The following is a 21,538-nucleotide window of genomic DNA, read 5'->3' as shown; positions in this document are numbered from 1 at the left end:
TCATCCAGCTGCAGCCTCGAAACGTCATGGAAAGCTCGTATTTTGTTTACGAAGTGACAGTGCAGAACTTTACTGAATGCCTTCCGGAAGTCAGGCATCTCAATATCAAACTGCGCTCTGTGATCTCTCGATTCTTTGCTCAGTACTCATCTGCCGTAAGACCTTGGAGCGTGTGCTTGTATTTCCTTGTCCTTGGGAGCTGCCGCAAGTATTAATGAAACGCGACGTTCCTCTGCGGTCAGCCACAACCAGGAATTCGATTAATAGCATTCCTCATGGTTAAAACATAGTAACCCATCAGTACATCCCCGATTCTTTAAAGACTCGAAATGCCATGTACAAAAGAGCTTCACGCCTGATTACTTTAGAAATGAGTGAATGTGATTTACATGTAAGCGAGAAACAAATTAGAAAAGGTATGAAATTATGTATAAAGTTTGTTGAAAGTCGCAAAGTGCTCTCACTACCAAACCTTGGATGAAAATAGTCTGGATAATTTTCGCTTCGTTTTAAGCAAAAGCTGGCTTTCTGTGCATATTAATGCTTATAGCATCATATCTCCTGTGGACAGAAGCAGCCTATCCTGTCAAGGAGACAGCAGAAAAGCACATTCTCAAAAAGAACAGCAAGAACTCCAAACGTTTATCGAGTGAGACATTGTAAAAGGAGAAGAACGAAGGAAAGCAAAAATTAAAGGGGGATGGATCAGCAATGTTTAAATTAAATGTAGAGTATCGGAAATTAGCTAGAAGAGATAAGAGTATCTTCTTAAATGAACAGTGCAAAAAAGAAAAGGTTGAAGAGAGTTGCCGAGTGGGGAAGACGATGGATCGTTACAAGAAAATTGAAGATATTAAAGGAAAATTCCAGGCGAAAATTGGTAGGATAAAAGACAGAAAAGGTAAAGATCTAATAGAAGCAGACGACATTAAAGAGAGAAGGGCGGACTATGTAGAAGATGTACATTAGAAAGAATTACATACTGATGACGATGAAGTTAATGTGATTTTAAAACCAGAGACAGACAGTTTGGAGAGCGAAGCCAAACAGGCCGTAGAAAATATTGCTAAAAGCAAGGGTGTTAGCTACGATAGAATTACAGCACAATTGTACAAAATCAGTGGAAAGAATGCTCTTAAAGTGTTGCATTCAATATTTCAGAAAATATGGAGATTCAACGGTGGCCAAAAGTTAAAAGCTCAGTATTCAACCTGCTTCCACAGAAGGGAATTTCTGAACACTGTTCAAATCATTGAACAACCGCACCTATCTCTTGCTAGCAAAGACGTGCGTAAAATCTTATGAAATAGACTACGGCAGTATATGGATCGAGAAGCACCCGAAGAACAAGCCTCGATTTCGTGAAGGAAGACAACAGCCGATGGGTTATGGGAAAGGATTTCCAGAAAGGTATATATCTCTGCTTTATTGATTACGCCAGAGCCTTTGATTGCGTTAACCTTATATTATGGAACATACACAAAAACATGGAAGTACCAGATCACCTCATTTACCTCACGCAGAATTTATACTCTGATCAAGAAGCCACGGAGGACCATATATGGAGCGACTAAATGGGTCCAAATCCAAATAGGAGTACACAAGGCCGCATATTGTTATCTAATTTATTCAGTTTTTATGCAGAGCACATTATGGGGAACGTCGGGTTAGATGAAGAATACCTGCGATAAACATAAATCATCTTAGATGTGCAAAAGATGACATACTAACAGCAGAAAGTGAAGAAGAGTTAAAGATCCTTTTACTTTTTTGGGTAATGCCTTTATGTCCTGAGGCATCCATAGACTCCCTGGCAGACGAAACTGTTGCCGAACCGGGACTCGAACGCGAATTCTGACTCTTGGCGGGTACTGTCTGCGAAAGCTTGGTTCGTGTCCCGTTCCAGTACGTAATTTAAGCCTGCCAGGAAGCTTCAGATCGCCACTAGGGCTGCAGAGTATGAGGCATCCCCGTTGTCCCAGGGGCGCAGCGTGACTCACCCTTGTCCATGGTGCAGTTGTAGCAGGAGAGCATGCAGATGTTCTGGAAGGTGTCGACGTCGCCCGTCGAGTCCCTGGCGCAGACGGGGCTGGCCGACAGATCACACCTGCAGTTGCACTTCGTCGTCGACGTCGAGCGGGCCGCCTCACCCACCGCTGCAACACGTGACATCGTAAACACTACAGTGACAAACTGGTACAGTTTGTACTCTACACGAAGAGTGAGTGGCATCCCAGTAACTACACTCATGCTCATAAATTAAGGATAATGCTGATACATGGTGAAACAACGCTCTGGTGGCCAGTTTGCGGGTTTAAATCACCTTGGGTTATGACCATGCGGTGAATATGACCTGCGGTCGTCGCACGGTGGCGCTGGCAGCAGTCCACATACGCAGGCGTGTGTTGGTGCATGTCAGAGTACGGTACAGCGAGTAAGTGTGCAGAAGTTTTCAGACGTGCTAATGGTGACTGTGTGTTGAAAATGGCTCAAAGAACACATATTGATGACGTTATGAGTGGTAGAATACTAGGGCGACTGGAGGCTGGTCAAACACAGCAGGTCATGGTAGGGCTCTCCGTGTGCCACAAAGTGTGATCTCAAGATTAATGCAACTATTCCAGCAGACACGAGACGTGTCCAGGCGCTACAGCATGGGACGTCCACAGTGTACAACAACACAAGAAGACCGATATCTCACTATCAGTGCCCGCGGGCGACCACGGAGTACTGCAGCTAGCCTTGCTCGGGACCAAACCGCAGCCACTGGAACAGTCTACAGACGACTGAACAGACATGGTTTATTCGCCGGGAGACCTGCAAGGTGCATTCCACTGATCCCTGGTTACAGGAGAGCCCGTGAAGCCTCGTGTCAAGAACACAGTACATGGTCATTGGAACAGTGGTCCCAGCTTATGTTCATGGACGAGTCCAGGTATAGTCTGAACTGTGATTCTCGCCGGGTATTCATCTGGCGTGAACCAGCAACCAGATACCGACCCCTTAATGTCCTCGAAAGAGACCTGTATGGAGGTCGTGGTTTGATGATGTGGGGCGGGATTATGATTGCTGCACGTACACCCCTGCATGTCTTTGACAGAGGAACTGTAACAGGTCAGGTGTATCGGGACGTCATTTTGGACCAGTATGTCCGCCTTTTCAGGGGTGCAGCGAGTCCCACCTTCCTCCTGATGGATGATAACGCACGGCCCCACCGAGCTGCCATCGTGGAGGAGCACCTTGAAACAGAAGATATCAGGCGAATGCAGTGGCCTGTCTGTTCTCCAGACCTAAACCCCATCGAGCACGTCTGGGATGCTCTCGGTCGACGTATCGCTGCACGTCTTCAAACCCCCATGAAACTTCAGGAGCTCCGACAGACACTGGTGCAAGAATGGGAGGCTACACCCTAGCAGCTGCTCGACCACCTGATCCAGATCCAGAGTACGCCAACCCGTTGTGCGGCCTGTGTATGTGTGCATGGTGATCATATCCCATATTGATGTCGGGGTACATGCGCAGGAAACAGTGGCGTTTTGTAGCACATGTGTTTGGGGACGGTTTTCTCAACTTATCACCAATACTGTGGACTTGAAGATCTGCGCCGTGTATGTTCCCTATGTGCCTATGCTATTAGCGCCAGTTTTGTGTAGTGCCACGTTGTATGGCACCACATTCTGCAATTATTCTTAATTTATGAGCATGAGTGTATTAACGCTTTTCGCTCCATTACCGGATACCGTCCAACATACTTGTACCGACTTTTTGGCTTTGGCTCCATTGTTGGAGGACGCTCAATACTCTGTTATGTCATTTTTTTCACGTAGTCTGCTATCGTAAGCAGTGCAACGTGCAGTGTCGCGTACTACCGACAGTGACAATCATATAGCTCTACCGCATACAGGGTGAACCAAAATTTGCGCTCTCAGACGTCACACCACGACCCCTTGCATATGGACAGTATAAAAATTTGTCTAATGAAATTTCCTCCCGTGGTGCGTATTTTCGGTAGGAAACTCAAGTAGAAGAAAGACGACTGCACAACAGTACAATAACGTGGACGAAAACTACGAGGGCAGTTCAAAAAATTCCGGAAATGAGGTTGGCATCCCTGCACACGCCTATGTTTGATGAATAGCTCCCGGTAGTTTCATTGTTGTGTGTCAGTTAGTTATTGCTCAGTGCTGTATTGAGTAGAACGATGTATCGCTAAGTTTGCGAATTTCGAGACGGCAGAATTAGAGGAGCAACGCGTCTGAATTAAATTTTGCTTGAAACTCAAGAAAATCTTTACAGAGACACACCAAATTATGCAGGAAGCCGACGATGATGTGTGCTTAAGCCGTACTCGGTGTTACGAATGGTTCACAAGGTTTAAAAATGGACGGATGGAAGTTAAAGATGAACCTCGTTCAGGACACCATTCGACGTTTACCGATGACACTCATGTCAGGGACGTCAACGATATCGTGGGTGCCAATCGAAGATTGCAGAAGAACGTATCATTTCAGTTGGATCATGTCATAAAATAGTGACACAGCATCTTGGAATGCATCGTATTGCCGCAAAATTCGTCCCACAGCTCGTGAGTCAAGACCAGAAAGACCTTCGTCTCGCCATCTGAAGAGCTTTCACATGGCGCAAATGAGAACGAGATGTTCCTTAAGAGAATCATAATTGGTGATAAGATGTGGGTCTACGGTTATGATGTTGAGACCAAGGTTCAGTCTTCACAGTGGGTCGGGATAGGTTCTGCAAGAGCAAAAAAATCTCGTCAGGTCAGATCAAATGTCAAAGCCTTACTGACAGTTTTCTTTGACTTTGAAGGATTAGTTCGTCATGAATCAGTGTCAGAGCTACGAACTGTTAATCGATGGTACTATCGGCACGTGTTGAGACGCCTGCGAGAAATGTGAGAAAGAAACGGCCAGAAATGTGGTGCGTAACTGTTACATAAAAAACGAAACCACTGTGCTGCCTCATCCTCTGTATACTCCAGACCTGACCCCTGCGGACCTTTTTTTGATTACCGGAGTTGAAAACCCCGTTGAAAGGCCGAAGATTTGCAATGATAGACGAGACAAAAGAAAATTCGCAGACGGTTCTTCATGCGATCCAGCAAGAGGCGTACCAAGACTGCTGCCAGAACTGGAAATGGCGTTGGGAGCGGTGTATCAGTTGTGCGGGAGAGTATTTCGAAAGAGACCATGCACAATAAGTAAAAGGCAAGCGTAGAAACATTTTGTGGACAAAGTTCCGGAATTTTTTGGACAGACCTCGTATCTCCGCTCAACAAGTGAGGGTGTTGTAACCGTAGAATAGTGTAGCTAGGAACACACTGTGCTTCCTGGTCGGTGTTTCAATCCTGCGACCGATTTTAGAATCAAGTGAAGGAATTCACACTTGGGACCGACATAAGTACTTTTTGGCATATCAACTTTTTTTTTTGTTGCCTTGAGACATTATGTAGTGCTTTGTGCACCCTTGTAAATATTTTTAGTTCTACTCATTAACGGCTCTGTGATATACAGTATGTAAGCTATTTGTAAGATATTGTCAATTCTTCAGTTATCTAATTGTATACTAATTAACATTCTACGTATTTTTAATATTAGTCCTACTATGGGTGCACGATTAAGCAATACTTCATCGGTATTCTGAAACGGAAGATCTTCTGCCATGCAACATTTCTTTAATGTCTTGAAAATGAAAATTGGAGTTAGTTTTCAGTAATTGCTATTTCAAATTGTATTTAACTTGCAATTGGTGTTTGAAGTTATTTCTACTTACATTTAAGTTGCTGATTATTAGTATGTAGTAGAGTAGTAACGTAATATATAGATGTCTAGAACCGTGATTAATGAATTCTAATAAATCCTTCAGTGAATCCCTCCGTTCTCAAGTCTGTACTATCATGTGTACCGGAAGTGACAATGAAAACCAACGAAACAAATTACTTGAATAAAGCAAAACCGTCTCTAAAGACCGCGACGTCCAAGATTGTAAAAACATACTAAAAACTTCGTTTCTCGGGCAAAACGCGCGCGCGCACACACACACACACACACACACACACACACACATTTATATCCTCTCCATTACCTGTTGCGTAACTGTACAGAATGGTTCCTGGCCAACCTCTTGAATGTGTCGGTAGAATCCCTATATGAAACGTCATTAAATGCTTGCTAAGTTCGTTTTGCCAAGCTATAAAACAGCCAGGTGAAACAGATTAGTATGTTCATCAGCTACTGAATCACGTAGATCTTTACTGCTAACGTCTCATCCCGTCCATCCGTTGACTATGGTTGGTTTATTTCTGTTAATCCTTTGTTTTATATTATATTACTTTTTCGTGTAATGTATCAGCAACATCAAGGTTACTCTGGAAAAATCACAATATCCTCTGGTTGAAGTTGGGACACATTATCACACTATACTCCTGCAGTGATCTGAAGAATTCTTGTAAAATGTAAGTCATAAGTGCTGAACGAGAAATTTCAGCTATCTCGAACGCTAGCTAAACTTGGAATATCCTATCAACGAACTACCTCTGCCACAGTTGAAATATCTTTTATTAATGCAACATGTTTCGTGATTTTTTAATTCCATCTTCAGAAGTACCTGTTAACAGACAATCTTAACTCATTCACTTTATTAATTACACCGTCAATTGGCTGCTTAATTTAGTTATGCACAGTGAGGGCATTTTGAAAGAATTTACTTTCACTGTATCTGCATACAGCTATGTCTACGGACGGTATTGCGCGTTTTGGGCAAAGATCAAACGCAACAGTGCGAGGTGATTAATTTGTGTCGTTATTCCTTTATACGACGCAAAATAAGGACGCAACTGGTCATATAATTCATGAATTTATTATGTTATAACATTTTATTAATAGATACACTTTAGTGAGGAACTGCAAAGGCGGCTTTGTTAATTAAACATTCCAATTTTGACAGAAATGCTTTATTGGTAACATCCTGGAAGTGACAAGCAGCCGCCGTGGTACAAGTGCCCTCAGCATAAATAAATTAATGCGTGTACGTCTGGAAGGACGCTTACAAGAAACTAAAAAATAACCTTTTCTTCTACTTGACGTCCGCCTGCGTCAACCCGGCAAACAGTTACGTCGCAAACAGGTTCGCACTCAGTGATCAATGACCAAAGAAAACTGATGCAAACGACTTTCCTAACGGAGTGTTAATGCAACGGCGTTGCAACACTCTTGAGCTCTGTTGTCAAATCGAAATGAGCAGGTTAATGCCGTACAGTGCATTGTACATAGGGTGAGCCACAGATGACATAAAACCACTTTTATTTTGAGAACGGTTCCAGATATCAAAATGAGGTTTTTTGTAAATGACTATACTCTGAGAGGACGTAATTTTGTTGAGCGGTTAATTCTCTTAATTCTTGTATGAATCGAGATACTGAAGGCAAGTGTCGTTTTTAAATGAACTAGTAAAATTTTTAACGGCATTCGAAGGCTAATCAACAGACGAGTGCAGTGATACAAAGCGTGTAAATGTAGCGATTGAAACTTTTCTTAAAAGTAACTAAGAAACTTGATAAAACTGAGAGGAAGGACGAGCGACGTTTCTCTATTAGTGGTAACAAGTAAACAGCCGAAGGAGAAGACTTATGACTAAATAAAAAAAATCGTGATGAAAATGCAATTTTTTCATAAAAATAATAATGAGGACATACGCATATTTTAAAATTGTTTTTGACCCCTTACTAATACTTCAGAAGCTCGCGCACAGTCCATTGACAAACACCGTATTTGACTCTGTATTTCTCTTGTATAAAGTAGCACCAAGAGGCAATATACAAGGTGTATCAAAAACAATCACCCGATTTTAAAAAATCATAAGTGTTATGTTATTTGAGCTACATGTGTGAACAACGTACTGTTGGAAAGGGCAAACTCACGAGTTTTTTATGGTTCCCGCTAGGTAGCAGCAGTGCGGAAATTTTTAAATCAGAGGATTACTGAACAATGGACCAAATGATTCAGCCTTACACTACTGGCCTCCAAGGTACCGGACCTGACTGTATGTGATTATTTCTTGTGGAGTCTTATAAAAGACTCTGTTTCTGTGCCTCCGTTACCAACAACAATGAGTGAACTGAGACACTGCATAACAGCAGCTGTGGGAGCTGTAACTCAAGACATGCTCGGTGCAGTGTGGGAACAATTTGAATACCGCACTGACATATGCCGTGCATCAAGGGGGCCATATTGAACACCTATGAAAAGGTATGAAAAAAACCTTTATGAGTTTCCCGTTCATAAAAAAATAAAATTCACTGAATATGTTTATTGATTTCAGAAATATAGACGTGCCAAATCGGATGATTCTTTTTTATACACCCTGTACTATTTTAACCTCGGCCTACATTCTGTCTGCATATATGGCCGCGCGGTTCTAGGCGCTACAGTCTGGAACCACGCGACCGCTACGGTCGCAGTTTCGAATCCTGCCTCGGGCATCGATGTGTGTGATGTCCTTAGGTTAGTTAGGTTTAAGTAGTTTTAAGTTCTAGGGGACTGATGATCTCAGCAGTTAAGTCCCATAGTGCTCAGAGCCATTTGAACCATTTTTGTCTGCATATAACGGCAAGGTATCGCATGAGAGAGACCTGCTTGACGGTGTCTACGCAGCAGTAGAATATTCTGGAAGCCTTATCTCTCCATTTGGCTTTGATGCGGCTCACCACGAATTCTCTCTTGTGACAGCCTCTTCATCTGATAGCAGCACTTGCTCCTACGCCATCAATTATTTGTTCGTTATATTCTAACTTGTCATCCCCTTCAGTTTTTTCTCTTCTACAGCTCCGTCTAGCACTAGTAACAATTAGAAGGAACACATTTTTTTGAGATACTCTGTTGTAGCTCAGTTAGTAGCTCAGCCACGCACCTCTGCAATCAAGGATGATGGAAGTCTTTGTATAGTTACGTGTTTCCGGAATAGCATTTTCGTTCTCGGCGTTCTGGAAAATTTGTCGGTGTCTTTGCAGTAAACAAGTTAAACTCTATATGGTGTGTGGAAATTTTCATTCCCCGGTGCAGCGCCCCACTAATAACTCGTCCATACATGTATCGATTCTGCAGTTGCTTTCTTCAGTGGATTTGGCTGGCAGACAGAAGAACGCAACTGCTTGACAAAGTTCTCAGTGCAAATGGAAGCTGTTGCAACAGTGACTGCAGTAGGCAATTACTGAAGTTACAATCTGACTCCGGCTCGAGGCAAGAAGGTGCGAGTAGCAGCAAGCTGGAACTATACTGCCGGAAAGAAATACAACACCCTCAAGGAATGTGTTCGGTGGCACCAGGGTACGGTCAACGGTGATCACATGGCACTCAGGGAACTGGCTGTGCGCCGTCTCGGTGAGCTGGTACTCCTGTTCGACAGCTTTAGTCATTTGAACGGGGTCGCATTATGAGTCTACCCGAAGTGGATGGACGCCTCGACGGATTGCTGCACGTGTGTCGCTGCCTTCAGCAGTGGTCTCTGGAACATTTCCACACCTGTAGACCAGGTTCTGGATGCCGGCATACTACAGACGGTGGACAAATGGACGTATTGTTCGAGCACTAGTAGCCGACCGAACATAATCCAGAAAAAAAAAAAAATTCGGACGCATATTGCACCTGCTGCTTCAGTGAGGACTATTGGGAGCCGTCTGCTTGCTGCAGGACTAATAACACGTGTGCCTCCGAGCAGGCAGCCAATGACGCAACGACACCGCCAAGCATGGCTACTCTGGTGTCATGAAAGAGCCGACTGGACGCTGGAATGGCGCTCTGTCGTCCTCACTAATGAGAATAGCTTCTGTGGGTGTACGGGTGAAAGACATAGAAGTGTACGGCACAGACACAGCGAGCGGCCTCTATTTCGGACTGCATGCACTCACGACACACAGGTCCCATCCAAGGCCTCACGAGCCATCAGTTACAAGTCGTGGTCACATCTGGTGTTTCTGCAATGTAAAGTAATCAGTGCTAGTTACACTGAACAGGTTATTGTCCCCGTGCTGATGTAATTTCTTCGACAGGAAGGTGATGGGTTTTTCAGCAGGACAACGCACGTCCACATAAGCTGCTGCTACGCAACGCGTGCTTCCTGGTTACAACAACTGCTATGGCCAACAAGAGCACCAGTTCTCTCACCAACTGAACACGGATGCGACATGGTGGAGCGGAAACTTACGCGTGCTCCAGAGCCTGCACGAACCATTGCAACAAATGGTGCAAGATGCTTGAGACAATCTATTGCAGATGTCATCCGGCATGTCTCTGTAAGTTTGCACGCGAGAATACACACCATCGTTGCTGTCAGACGGGCTACACTCTGTAGTCTGTGCCGACGCGACTGTGTGTGCACCCTTTACTGTGATATGTGTGTTTCATTTCGCCTGAATTTTTACCAAAGACTCCTACAACGATGACTTTCTCTCTGGTCTAACCCTATTCAAGAGCGCAGTGGCGTCACGCGGTAGGCCCTGTGACAACCCGTCTGCACAAAACTTTGTTGGACTTGGTGACTTGCCTGCTGCAAGTCCATCCCCGTCAAGCTCCTAATCTGACCTATCCACCTCAATCGTGCGCGTCCTCTAGGTCTTCGGTCGCCGACTTTTCCCCCCTATGATTGATCTTTCCACCGTCTTTTGCCTTCTAGAAATGTGACCAAAATATTTCAGCTGGTTTTAGTTGACAAGAGTCGACAGTTTTGTTCTAATGCCAAGCTGCCTCAGGATCGATTCACTAGTTCACTGTGTTGTCCATCATATTCGAAGTAATCTTCTACATCGCCGCATTTCCAAAGCATCACTTGTTAATAAAATGACCTTGTTCTTGTGAGTGTTTCATTTTTTCTGGCAGTGTACAAATGGACCCATGTCAAAAGGAATCAAAAGGAATCAAAAGGAGTCAATGTCTCGGACGTACAGTTTAGTCACCGTTTTAAACAATTTCATAAATCACATCTGAACGTCTTCCTCGACCACTTTCATTATGCACATCAACGCAACCCCAGGCTTGAATTTTCTGCACCACACCCTCAGAATACAATCACTCATAACCCCATCCTCATACACAAGACGCAATCGACGATGAATCTCAGCGGCATTGAGTCCTTCTGCTTGCAGGAAGCTAAGAACAGAACGTATCTTGCAACTGGTGGGAGACGCAATAACATCGTCCAATTCACTCGTTTACTGCTCACACACTGACACATCAAATTTTTCCTATCCAGTAAATACGAGGACTGTTTCGTAACTTCATCTCCGACTGGCTTTCAAAAAAAGAAAAAAATAGATACAAATTTTAAAACAGTTCTCCACATAGTCGACATCTAATATCAAACAAATGTCGTACCGTGATACGAGCTTCATTATCCGTTCCTCAAAGTATGGTGCTACCGCTGCTGCAGCCAGTTGTTGACAAAATACTTGAGCTCATCGTCGGTCATGAAGTGCCGAGTAGCCAGCGAGGCCTTCAACTTGGGGACAGATGGTGCCAAAGAAGATGTTGAAAAATTCCTCTCACAAAAAAACTAAGATTTTCCTTCATTTTACTCGCTGTATGGGGTAGCCCCATGTCGTGAAGGAGAATTATCCCTTTAGTAATCGTCCTGCGCTGTTTGCTTTGGATTGCCCTTCGAACTTTCGTAAGCATCCTGCAACAAATCTGTGATGTACAGTACTCCCGCGCGTTGCTATCGTGAACTCTATTGTCAGAATTTCTTTGTGATCCCAAAAGCCTGTAACCATCATTTTGCGGTCTGGAAATGTCTACACGAATTGTTTGATCTTATTCGTAGAACGAGTGTCTGGACTATTTGGATTGTTCCACAGCTTCAGACTTAACGTACTGCCCCTATGTTTCTTCCCAAGTCACCAACCTATTCAGCAATTCCTCATCCTGTTCACGGTAGCGCAGAAGGAATCTCCAGGCTGAACCCATTCTTTCAACAGTAATAATTGGTAGCATTCAACCGATTTGTATCCTACAAATAACTCAACAGTGCTCTCATCATCTTTTCAGTTTTGCGAACATCGGTCTATATTTTGGTGCAGACCGTCAACAAAACTTATGATAACCCAGTCTCTCTGAAATTTCAGATACACCATCAGAAAGTTCGGAAATTATGAGTCAATGTCTCGGACGTACAGTTTAGTCACCGTTTTAAACAATTTCATAAATCACATCTGAACGTCTTCCTCGACCACTTTCATTATGCACATCAACGCAACCCCAGTCTTGAATTTTCTGCATCACACCCTCAGAATACAATCACTCATAACCCCATTCTCATACACAAGACGCAATCGACGATGAATCTCAGCGGCATTGAGTCCTTCTGCTTGCAGGAAGCTAAGAACAGAACGTATCTCGCAACTGGCGGGAGACGCAATAACATCGTCCAATTCACTCGTTTACTGCTCACACACTGACGAACGAAACAGAAAGCTAACTGACACAATGAGACCTTCACGTTCTCCTTTTACAGTTACGCAAGCTCCATGAAGCTAGAACCATTTCTTTATTCTTAATAGCCGATCGAAGGTTGATTTCTGAATAGCCCTAGTACGATTTTATTTAAACTGCATCTATACTAATCACAGTAGAAAAAACGCTAACGGCCGCCGTGAAATGAGAACGCCTAAATAATATAGAAGGCATGTGACGTACTAAATCTCTTCGAAAGATTCAAATGTTCAAACGTGTGTGAAATCTTACGGAACTTAACTGCTAAGGTCATCAGTCCCTAAGCTTACACACTAATTAACCTAAAGTATCCTAAGGACAAACACACACACCCATGCGGGAGGGAGGACTGGAACCTCCACCGGGACCAGCCGAATCTTCGATAGATTTCAGATGTTTCATTAGATCAGTTAAATGTGAGGCTGACAGGAAAAGCAACTGATTCAGTGATTTTTCAACAAGATAGCAGCCTACAGTCACAGAGTTAAGGAAACTGCGTGGCTGGAATGCGAAACAAACGGATCAAGTACCTGAAGGAAGAAAAGAAAATTGGGTATAACGTCTCGTAGATGATGAGCTAATTAGAGACAAAGTAATAGCTTGTATTGGGCAAAGAAGGGGAAGTAAATCGGTCGTGACCATTTCGGAAAAACTACCCTGGCATGCATTTAAACTGATTTACGAAACTGCGGGAAGCCTAAATCTGGATGGACGGAAGTGGTTTCGAATCCTACTCACCCCAAATGGAAGTCCTCTGTGCGCCATCACACACGATAGTAGTTCCCTGATAATGTTACGTCACAGTCCTGATACTCTGACAGTACACCATTTACCAAGAGAACTTCAGTATCATACTCGCTGTCCAAAACATACAGGGGCTGGTAGCAGCAGTGTAATGTCGTGGGAGAAAATTATGTTGTTACAGATGACACCCTGAAAATTACGGAATAAGTCAGTATTATTGCTCATAAATGGCATCACGTCAAGACTTAATTTTCCATTGTGACTGTGATATTTGTTGGTAAGACAATTTCACGTTGTGCAAAGCAAGAACGTTAGAATAGGAGAGGAGCATAATGAAGAGTGACGTTCGATTCCATCGATGCAGAAATATCCAGGTGCCATCATAACATATACAACGTGCAAGTTAGAGGGCGCCAGCTCAGAAGAAAAGTAGGACTACCTCCGTATTACCAGGGATCATGTGAAACAAGGAATGAAGATTAGGGTGTGGCATCCAGTTTACGACGTTGTTATTAGAGACGAAGTACAAGCTTTGGCTGAGGAAGAAACGTAATTGTTTTGAGAAAATCGCAAGAAACCTAAATTTGGATGGCTGGACAAAGTTTTGAATCCTCAACCTCTTGAATACGTGTCCAGCATCTTACAACTGCACCACCTCACTCAGTTGAGATCGTGTAAGTTGAACGTATAGAGGGGATTCGCAGAATCCATGTTACTACAACCGACTGTTGTTTTGCATACCGCAGGTGAGTCAACACGCTGTTGTGAAGCCGTCGTACTACTGTGAATGGGTAGTGTGTATTATGGTTATCGGCTTACCGTCGCTAATGACTTCTGTGTCAAAGGGATAGTACATTCTTTTGAAAACAGGAAGTATTCAGTGTCAGAACTCTGCTTCACGGTATTACATTTATAATTAGAAATTTAACATGATTCCTTTGTCAGATATTAAATTCCCGTCTACAGTGGATCATTAGAAACTGAAGGATAGGTCAATTTTCATAGTTTTCAAGGTGAATTGTTACTGTAATTCACTTATCGATGTAACCATAATTCAGATGAAATCCATTGGGCATATAGTGAACGACAAAGATGTATTTAAAATGTGTATAGACTTTCACTGGAAAAGAAACACGTTTCCAAATATACCAAGTTACGCTATACTTGAAACGTGGTAGACATTACTTCACTTTACATTGGTTTGCAACCAGCATTCTTAATATAGCCTTTTCATAAGAGTCGTTGGGCGCTGTGTGCAGACGTTAAGTGTTCAATTTACAATAACGAAGCAGTAAAACTACAATTGTTTGGTAGTGTAAATCATATACTACCTTCTACCACCTGCCAAGCTATAAAACCCACTGGGGATGCACCAGGGCCACAAACTGTCGCAATCCAAGGCCGCTGTGACGAAGGACAGCGTTACGCCATCCATCAAGATGTCTATCGTCTTCAGTCACGTCACGAGGAATGACACGAGCAACAACATATCTAACGGCCCACAGAGCCAACTTGGCCGAGTGCGTTGGTCAGCGTCCATCTCGAAGTAACTGTTTACCCTGACAGGAGGCGCTATTTAAATATTTCGTTTATCAGAATACCCGGAGTTCTCATGTCTGTTTACTCTCCAGCTGAATTACAGGCAGAAGGTGACATTTCATTGTGGCTTCATGACATGTCGGTCTGAGCCTAGGATCAATGGATTTCCCGTTTCTTGTCCGTACTTTCGGCAATCGTATGACTGTATTAATGCCACGAGACTTACTGCATCATTACCTAATTTTTAAGATAGACTTCGTATTGTACTGCAAATTATGAATGGCGTATCCATAATTCAGTGAAGAAAACTCCCGTACATTCCTTTCAACCTACTGCAGTCAAGCTTCTCTTCGCAATAACTACATCACCAGCACCGAGTAAATTACAGTAAATTAAGGTTCCTCAGTTGAATACTGTTGAAATTTTGCAAGTAATTTCTAGCGAGATAGTAGAGATCTTTCTTTAAATTCTTACCGGGTTACTTCATTATTGAAAAGTCTTATTCTTCCTTGCATACGTTCACAAGCCCATTTATCCGTGGTATTGAGAAATTAACGTACACTTCGAGAATTATTCCTGTATAATCGGTACAGGTAAGTCTGTACGAACAGACATTTTCCAGATTCTCAAACTAAATGGCGACCCTTTCTATTCCGAACTTATACCATCGTGCGACGTTAATTACTCAGTTACTTTTCCTTTATTTACGATTTAAGCTGATCCATAGAAATTGATGATTGAGTTCGAAAAGTCTCTCTGAAAAATCTACTGTGGAGGGAAGGGGAGAACATCTCTGACAGTTCAAGACTAAGTTGGTCCCTCCTGAGCAATGCAAATTTCAATAGTTTCATTATCCAGCAAGTATGGTGGCAATAATCGAGTTAATCGGGTTTCGTGCGACTCAGGTTTAATCCTCTTCTACGAACTTTAGATGTAAACCCATCTCTATTTTTACGAAATAAAGATTTTTATAACTCAAGAGATGAATAAGAACCACTGATAGATAATAATGCAAACAATAGCTTTCCAGAAGTAATGGTAGTTTACGTGTGTGAAACCGTTTAGCCATATGAAGGAAATAGTGGTGGCTCAGTAGAAATAATTCAAGCAGATATACATGTAATACAAAAAACAACTTCCAAAATTCTTTACAGAATATCTACCGAGGATAACAATTCTCCAAAAGTGGAACAATAAAGTAATCGTTATACTTCACAAGAAAGGAGACAGACAAGAAATGAACGGAACTTTAGACCTACGAGCCTTCTGTCCGTAAAATACCAGATGCTTACTAAGATTACCATCGACAGCACAGAATACTAATTAGATTTAGATCACGCAAATCAACAAGAGTGGAAGGGTAGGAAAGTGGAGCAGTAGTTTAGAAGGGACTGGGACAGTAATGTATCCCACTCCCGATCTTATTCAATCAGTACACTGGACAAGCAACCAAGGAAACCAGGGAGAAATTTCGGAACAGACATAATGTTCATGGAGAAGAAATAAAAGAATTGAGGTTTGCCGACGACGGAGATCAACCGAGAAAGATGGATACCAACAAAACAAGACTAACGGAATGTACTGGAATTAAATTAGTTTATAAAACGATACACTAAAAATAGTAGATGAGGTTTACTATTTTGGCAGCAAGAAAGGTGAAGATGGCAGATGTAGAGAACATGTAAAATACAAATTGGCAATAGAAAACAGCGCGGGATAGCCGCGTGGTCTCAGGCGTCTTGTCACGGACCGCGCAGCTCTCCCCGTCGGAGGTTCGAGTCCTCTCTGGGGCATGTGTGTGTGTGTGTGTAGTCCTTAGCGTAGGTTAGTTTAAGTTAGATTAAGTAGTGTGTAAACTTAGGGACCGATGACCTCAGCAGTTTGGTCCCATAAGACCTTACCACGAATTTTCAAATTTCCAATAGCAAAATAAAGCATTTCTGTAAAAGAGGAACTTATTGACATCGAATATAAGTTTAAAAAATAGGAAGTTTTCTCTCCGCTACTTGTCTGGAGTATGGTCTCATGCTAAAACGAAACGTAAACGAAAAGCATTTCATGCAAGAAAATAGAACCTTCCAAACGCAGCGCTACGGAACAATGCTCTAGCTTCCAAACGCAGCGCTACGGAACAATGCTCTAGATCAGGGGTGTCCAACCACGTGGTCCAAAGCAAGTATTAGTGTGGTCCAACAAGTGAGCGTCCATTGCACGATCGGGAAAATCAAAAAATAAAAACCCATAAAATTCAATTTATGTAACGTTATGATAAATCGAATATTTTCAATTTGAAACTCCCGACACATGATGCCATGCTCTCATTGTTCCATCCTTCTCTTAACATTGTCACCCGCGCTATATCTGAATCCGCAGAGTCTCGTTCTTATAACCGACCGATCCGTCAGACGCGCTGGTCTGTTATCTTACGGCTACTTCAGTTGCAGCTGCGAAGCGAGAGTTAGACACGTATAATGCAATTAATACAAGAAAATTCTTTGTTATTTCTGTACAGTTGTGGTCAAGAACTTTTTTCGCCGTCTTTCTGATCACTGTAAGTAGATAGAAACTACTGATCTTCGGGTAGATTCAATTAATGCCAATGTTTACCACCTAAAAGTACCGAAATTCTCTTATACTAGGCTTAAATGTATTAATTACATGTCTCCTCCGACTGTAACTCTTTTTTTTCGTTGCTTCAAAAAAAAATAGTTTTACGTATGTTATGTGCATGCCAGAAATACTCATGTTCTTCCAGCGTGGCCCAGATAGGCTAAACATTTGGGCACTCCTGCTCTAAATGGATAGGTCGGATGATAGTGAGGAAACAAATTTATAGCTCGACTAAGGGACCTAAGCGTTCTTAGATCAAACATACAGGGTGAGAATTATTGAACTATATGGAATAAAATCACCATAACTTCTGAACAGTTTCCGTAGGGCGTTCAAACTGCATGGGTGGCCGCTGGATATGATGGGAATTAGTATGCGCATGCATGGGGTTGGCTTAGCGATGAAGCCCACTTTCAGTTGGATGGGTTCGGCAATAAGCCAAATTCACACATTTGGGAGACTGAGAATCCGCATTTTGCTATTGAGAAGTCTGTTCACCCTCAGTAGATGACTGTGTGGTATCCAATGCCCGGTCACGGAATAATCAGTGCGATATTCCCTGATGGCACATTGACTACCGAACGATACGAGAAGGTTGTGGAAGATGATTTTATCTGCATTATCCAAAGTGACCCTATTTCGACAAGATGTGTAAGACGGAGCTCGACCTCATCGAAACAGGAGAGTGTTTGATGTCCTGGAGGAGCATTTTGGGGACCGCATTCTGGTTCTGGAGTAACCAGAGGCCACTGGCATGGGCCTCGATTGGCTGCCAAATTCTCCGGATCTGAACACATGCAACTCCTTGTTTGTGGAGCTATACTAAAGACAAGGTGTACAGCAATAACCCCAAAGCCATTGCTGAGCTGAAAACAGCCATTCAAGAGGTCATCGATGCTGTCGATTTTCCGACACTTCAGCTGGTCATGCAGGATTTCGCTATTCGTCTCCACCACATCATCACCAATGACACAAGGCGTATCCAACTCATCGTAAACTAAATCCGAATATCTGTAGTGACGTTTATATGTTGAATAAAGTGTGTGCACGCAATAGTTTGTAACTAATTCACGTTTTTTTCATATAGTTCAATAATTGTCACTCTGTAGTTCAGTGTATCAAAAGAGTGTCAAATCGGTAATGGAGGGAAGTGTGGGGGTATAGAAATTGTAGACGGAGACCAAAATCTGAGTGCGGTAAGCAGGTTCAAATCGGTGTAGCCTTAATCAGAGACGATGGGGGTTGCACAGCATAGGCTAGCGTGGAGAGCTGCAACTTCGGATTGGAGACCACAGTAACATCGACAACAACAACAATGAACAAGTTTGCTTTAGAAGTGAATGCGAAACAGCGGATGATTTATAAGTCAGAAACGAAATGATTGAATTGAGAAATGAATATTGACTCAGTTTGAACAAAATCTGTAACAACATTTGAAATAAATGTAAATGATTCACCATGTGTTAGCAGCCGAACAAAACATCCGTCACTACAACAGCTTCCTTTTGACTACATCCACCAAGACTGCTGTAGATGTTAAAGCGCCCGCTTCCGAGATGGGGAGGTGAGTCGGCCGCAAATCAAATCCGCCCGCTGGTGAGCGACGTGGATCGGTGTACTGGGGAAACTAGATGTGGTTTTTAGGTGATTTCCCACATCCCCCTAGGTGAATAGCGGACTGGTGTCCATGTCTCGCATCAGATACGTGCTTCGCAAATATTTAGAATACTTTCAACCATTTGAACATAGAACTTTCTCTAGACGCAGAGAGACGGAGTGCAATGATTGCGTCTTGGAGTTTGAGTAGGAAATGCAAATGAGCGTATGGCATCGTTGGCCGGGAGGCCCCAACGGGGGAAGTTCGGCCGCCAGGAGCAAGTCTTATTTCAGTCGACGCCACATTGGGCGACTTGCGCATCGGTGATGAGAATGAAATGATGATGAGGACAACACAACACCCAGTCCCAGAGCGAAGAAAATCTCCAACCCCGTCGGGAATCGAACCCGGGCCTGTTTGCATGGGAGGCGAGCACGTTACCACCCAACTAAGCAGGCCGACCAGTTGAATAGGAGACGGATAACCTCCCTAAGCGCATAATCAAGAGTAGCAGCCTTTAGACAGCTCAGTGAGAGATCTATAACTGAACTGTTGGCGTCAAACAACAGTGTTCCCTATCGGCAGACCTATTCGCAATAGTCGTAGCAGAAATTTTCAGAACCTTGAACTGGGGAAACCGCGTAGAAATAACTTGTTAATAAGCAAACAAGCACCATCATTCTGTCCAAATACGGATCAATCGCGACCGATCGACAGCTGTGTCTTCCTCTGACAGCAGAATCATCTGGTCGCTGTCGGGCTAGCAGGCCTGTTGCCGCTACTACTCGATCAAGGAGCTCCTTAACTGGCATCAAGCGCTCGAGTGTACTCTCCTCCTGTCCTCACACCAGAGACCTGGGATAACAGCGAATAGAGCCTGGGTCCCCCGCATCGCAGTCTGACATTCTGATCATTCAGCTACGGAGGCGGTCAAATAGCATGTTAACGGATCATAACCGAACCACCGTCGCTTTGCTTATAATGCTACACTGTTTTTATCTACTGCAGATAAACTACAACTAATGGAATAAATTAACAGAGCAAACTTTAAGGCAGGTATGAATATCAACTGTGATAGACATAAAAAATCGATAAACTACGATACACATCGAAAAATTATTCAAATTAGCAGTGAAGTCATATACCTATTTGACGAATCTGAATTTTAAGGATAGTTGAAGGCAGCGCTTCGATGGATGGCAAAAATATCAAACAGAATAGTAAACATGACCCCAAGCGCTTTTTGTACAGTAAACAGCATTCCCAAATTTCAATTTGCCTGGAAGTGAAGCTCTTCGATCAGTGTGTAATATCAGTTTTGGCCTTTGATGGTGAGACATGGACTTTTAATACAAAAACAGTTCTAAAACTGAGAATTTTTCTGTGAGCGATTGAGAAATGAATGTTGGGAGATCGTAGATAGAGAGCAAAACAAACCAATACTTCAGGGAACGAATTAGAGTGGAAAAGACAGTTTCGATAGTAATGAAAATGAAAATGGTGGTCGACAAGACAGGTAGACAGCCGAACGTATGGTAGGTGGAACCAAGCAATTTCTTTGCTGAATGTTAGACATAAGGAAAGGCCGAGACGACGGCCTTATGGAAGGTGGGCAGATGACACTAGAAACATGGGGGGCAACATGGATGTTACTTAATTTACTAGTCAGTTAGTTACATGCTCCATACATTATTTCAACGGTTTTTTATTGACATTATATGGGACAAGTAAATTTACAGAATATGTATACACGAGCAGTTTCACTGAGTGGCTACATGCTGGCCATTTATCTGTTCCTAAACACTGGCCCACATTTATCGTTAATAAAGAGGCAACTACGGTTAAAATTAGTTTTTTGTTTGTTTTTTTTTTACATGCTACCAATTTTAAATAAAAATTCACTTAATGTCTTTAGTGATAGATATAAGGCATCACCGGTACAGGGAATTTTTCCATGAAAGTTAAAATATGCACTTGTTAAACCCCTTCATAGAATACAAGAAAGACTTAAATAAATATGATGCGACTTCCTTATTGACATCTTTTTCTAAAATATTCAAAAAAGTAATACACTCAAGCGTAGTCTCACAGTTAAGTAGAAGTAATTTGCTTAGCATGTCACAGTTTGGATTCCAGAAGGATTACTCAGTTGAGAATACTGTTTGCACATTCACTCGCTAAATATTACAAGCCTAATAAAATATCACCACTTGTTATTCTTCGTGATATTTCACAGGTGTGTCACCGTACAGATCATTTTATTGTCATAGAAAATCTCAAGTTTTATGGAACAAATGGCTTTACACGTAGCTGGTACAATCATACTTAACCATCTGAATGAAGAAAGTTGTGCTGAATAATTCAAACAATGTTGATGCGGGAGGAAACTTTAGTGACTGGGGGGGAATCACAAAGGGAGTCCCACAATAATCAATTGTGGGTCCACTTCTATGGCTTATATATGTGTATGACCTTCCACTTAACTCTCAATAAGCAGAATTCGTACTTTTCAGGGGCGGCGGCAATGGAGGGGCTATGGGGCCTATAACTC

The 21,538-nt window shown here is 42.7% G+C and overlaps 1 protein-coding gene across 1 annotated transcript in view; it reads right to left on the bottom strand.

Annotated features, from left to right (window-relative positions):
- LOC124788133 (Kazal peptide Pr13a-like) overlaps positions 1-21,538 on the bottom strand; it is a 94,244-nt gene that overhangs the window by 50,257 nt on the left and 22,449 nt on the right. Inside the window, exon 2 of the mRNA XM_047255275.1 lies at positions 2,001-2,156. Within this exon, the coding sequence (XP_047111231.1) occupies positions 2,001-2,156 (156 nt within the window). The remainder of the gene's footprint in view (positions 1-2,000; positions 2,157-21,538) is intronic.

Source organism: Schistocerca piceifrons, chromosome 1 (assembly GCF_021461385.2).
Source record: "Schistocerca piceifrons isolate TAMUIC-IGC-003096 chromosome 1, iqSchPice1.1, whole genome shotgun sequence".
In the NCBI taxonomy this organism is placed as follows: domain Eukaryota; kingdom Metazoa; phylum Arthropoda; class Insecta; order Orthoptera; family Acrididae; genus Schistocerca; species Schistocerca piceifrons.
The sequence above is the reverse complement of the archived record's forward strand: the minus strand, read 5'-3'. Positions and strand labels throughout refer to the sequence as shown.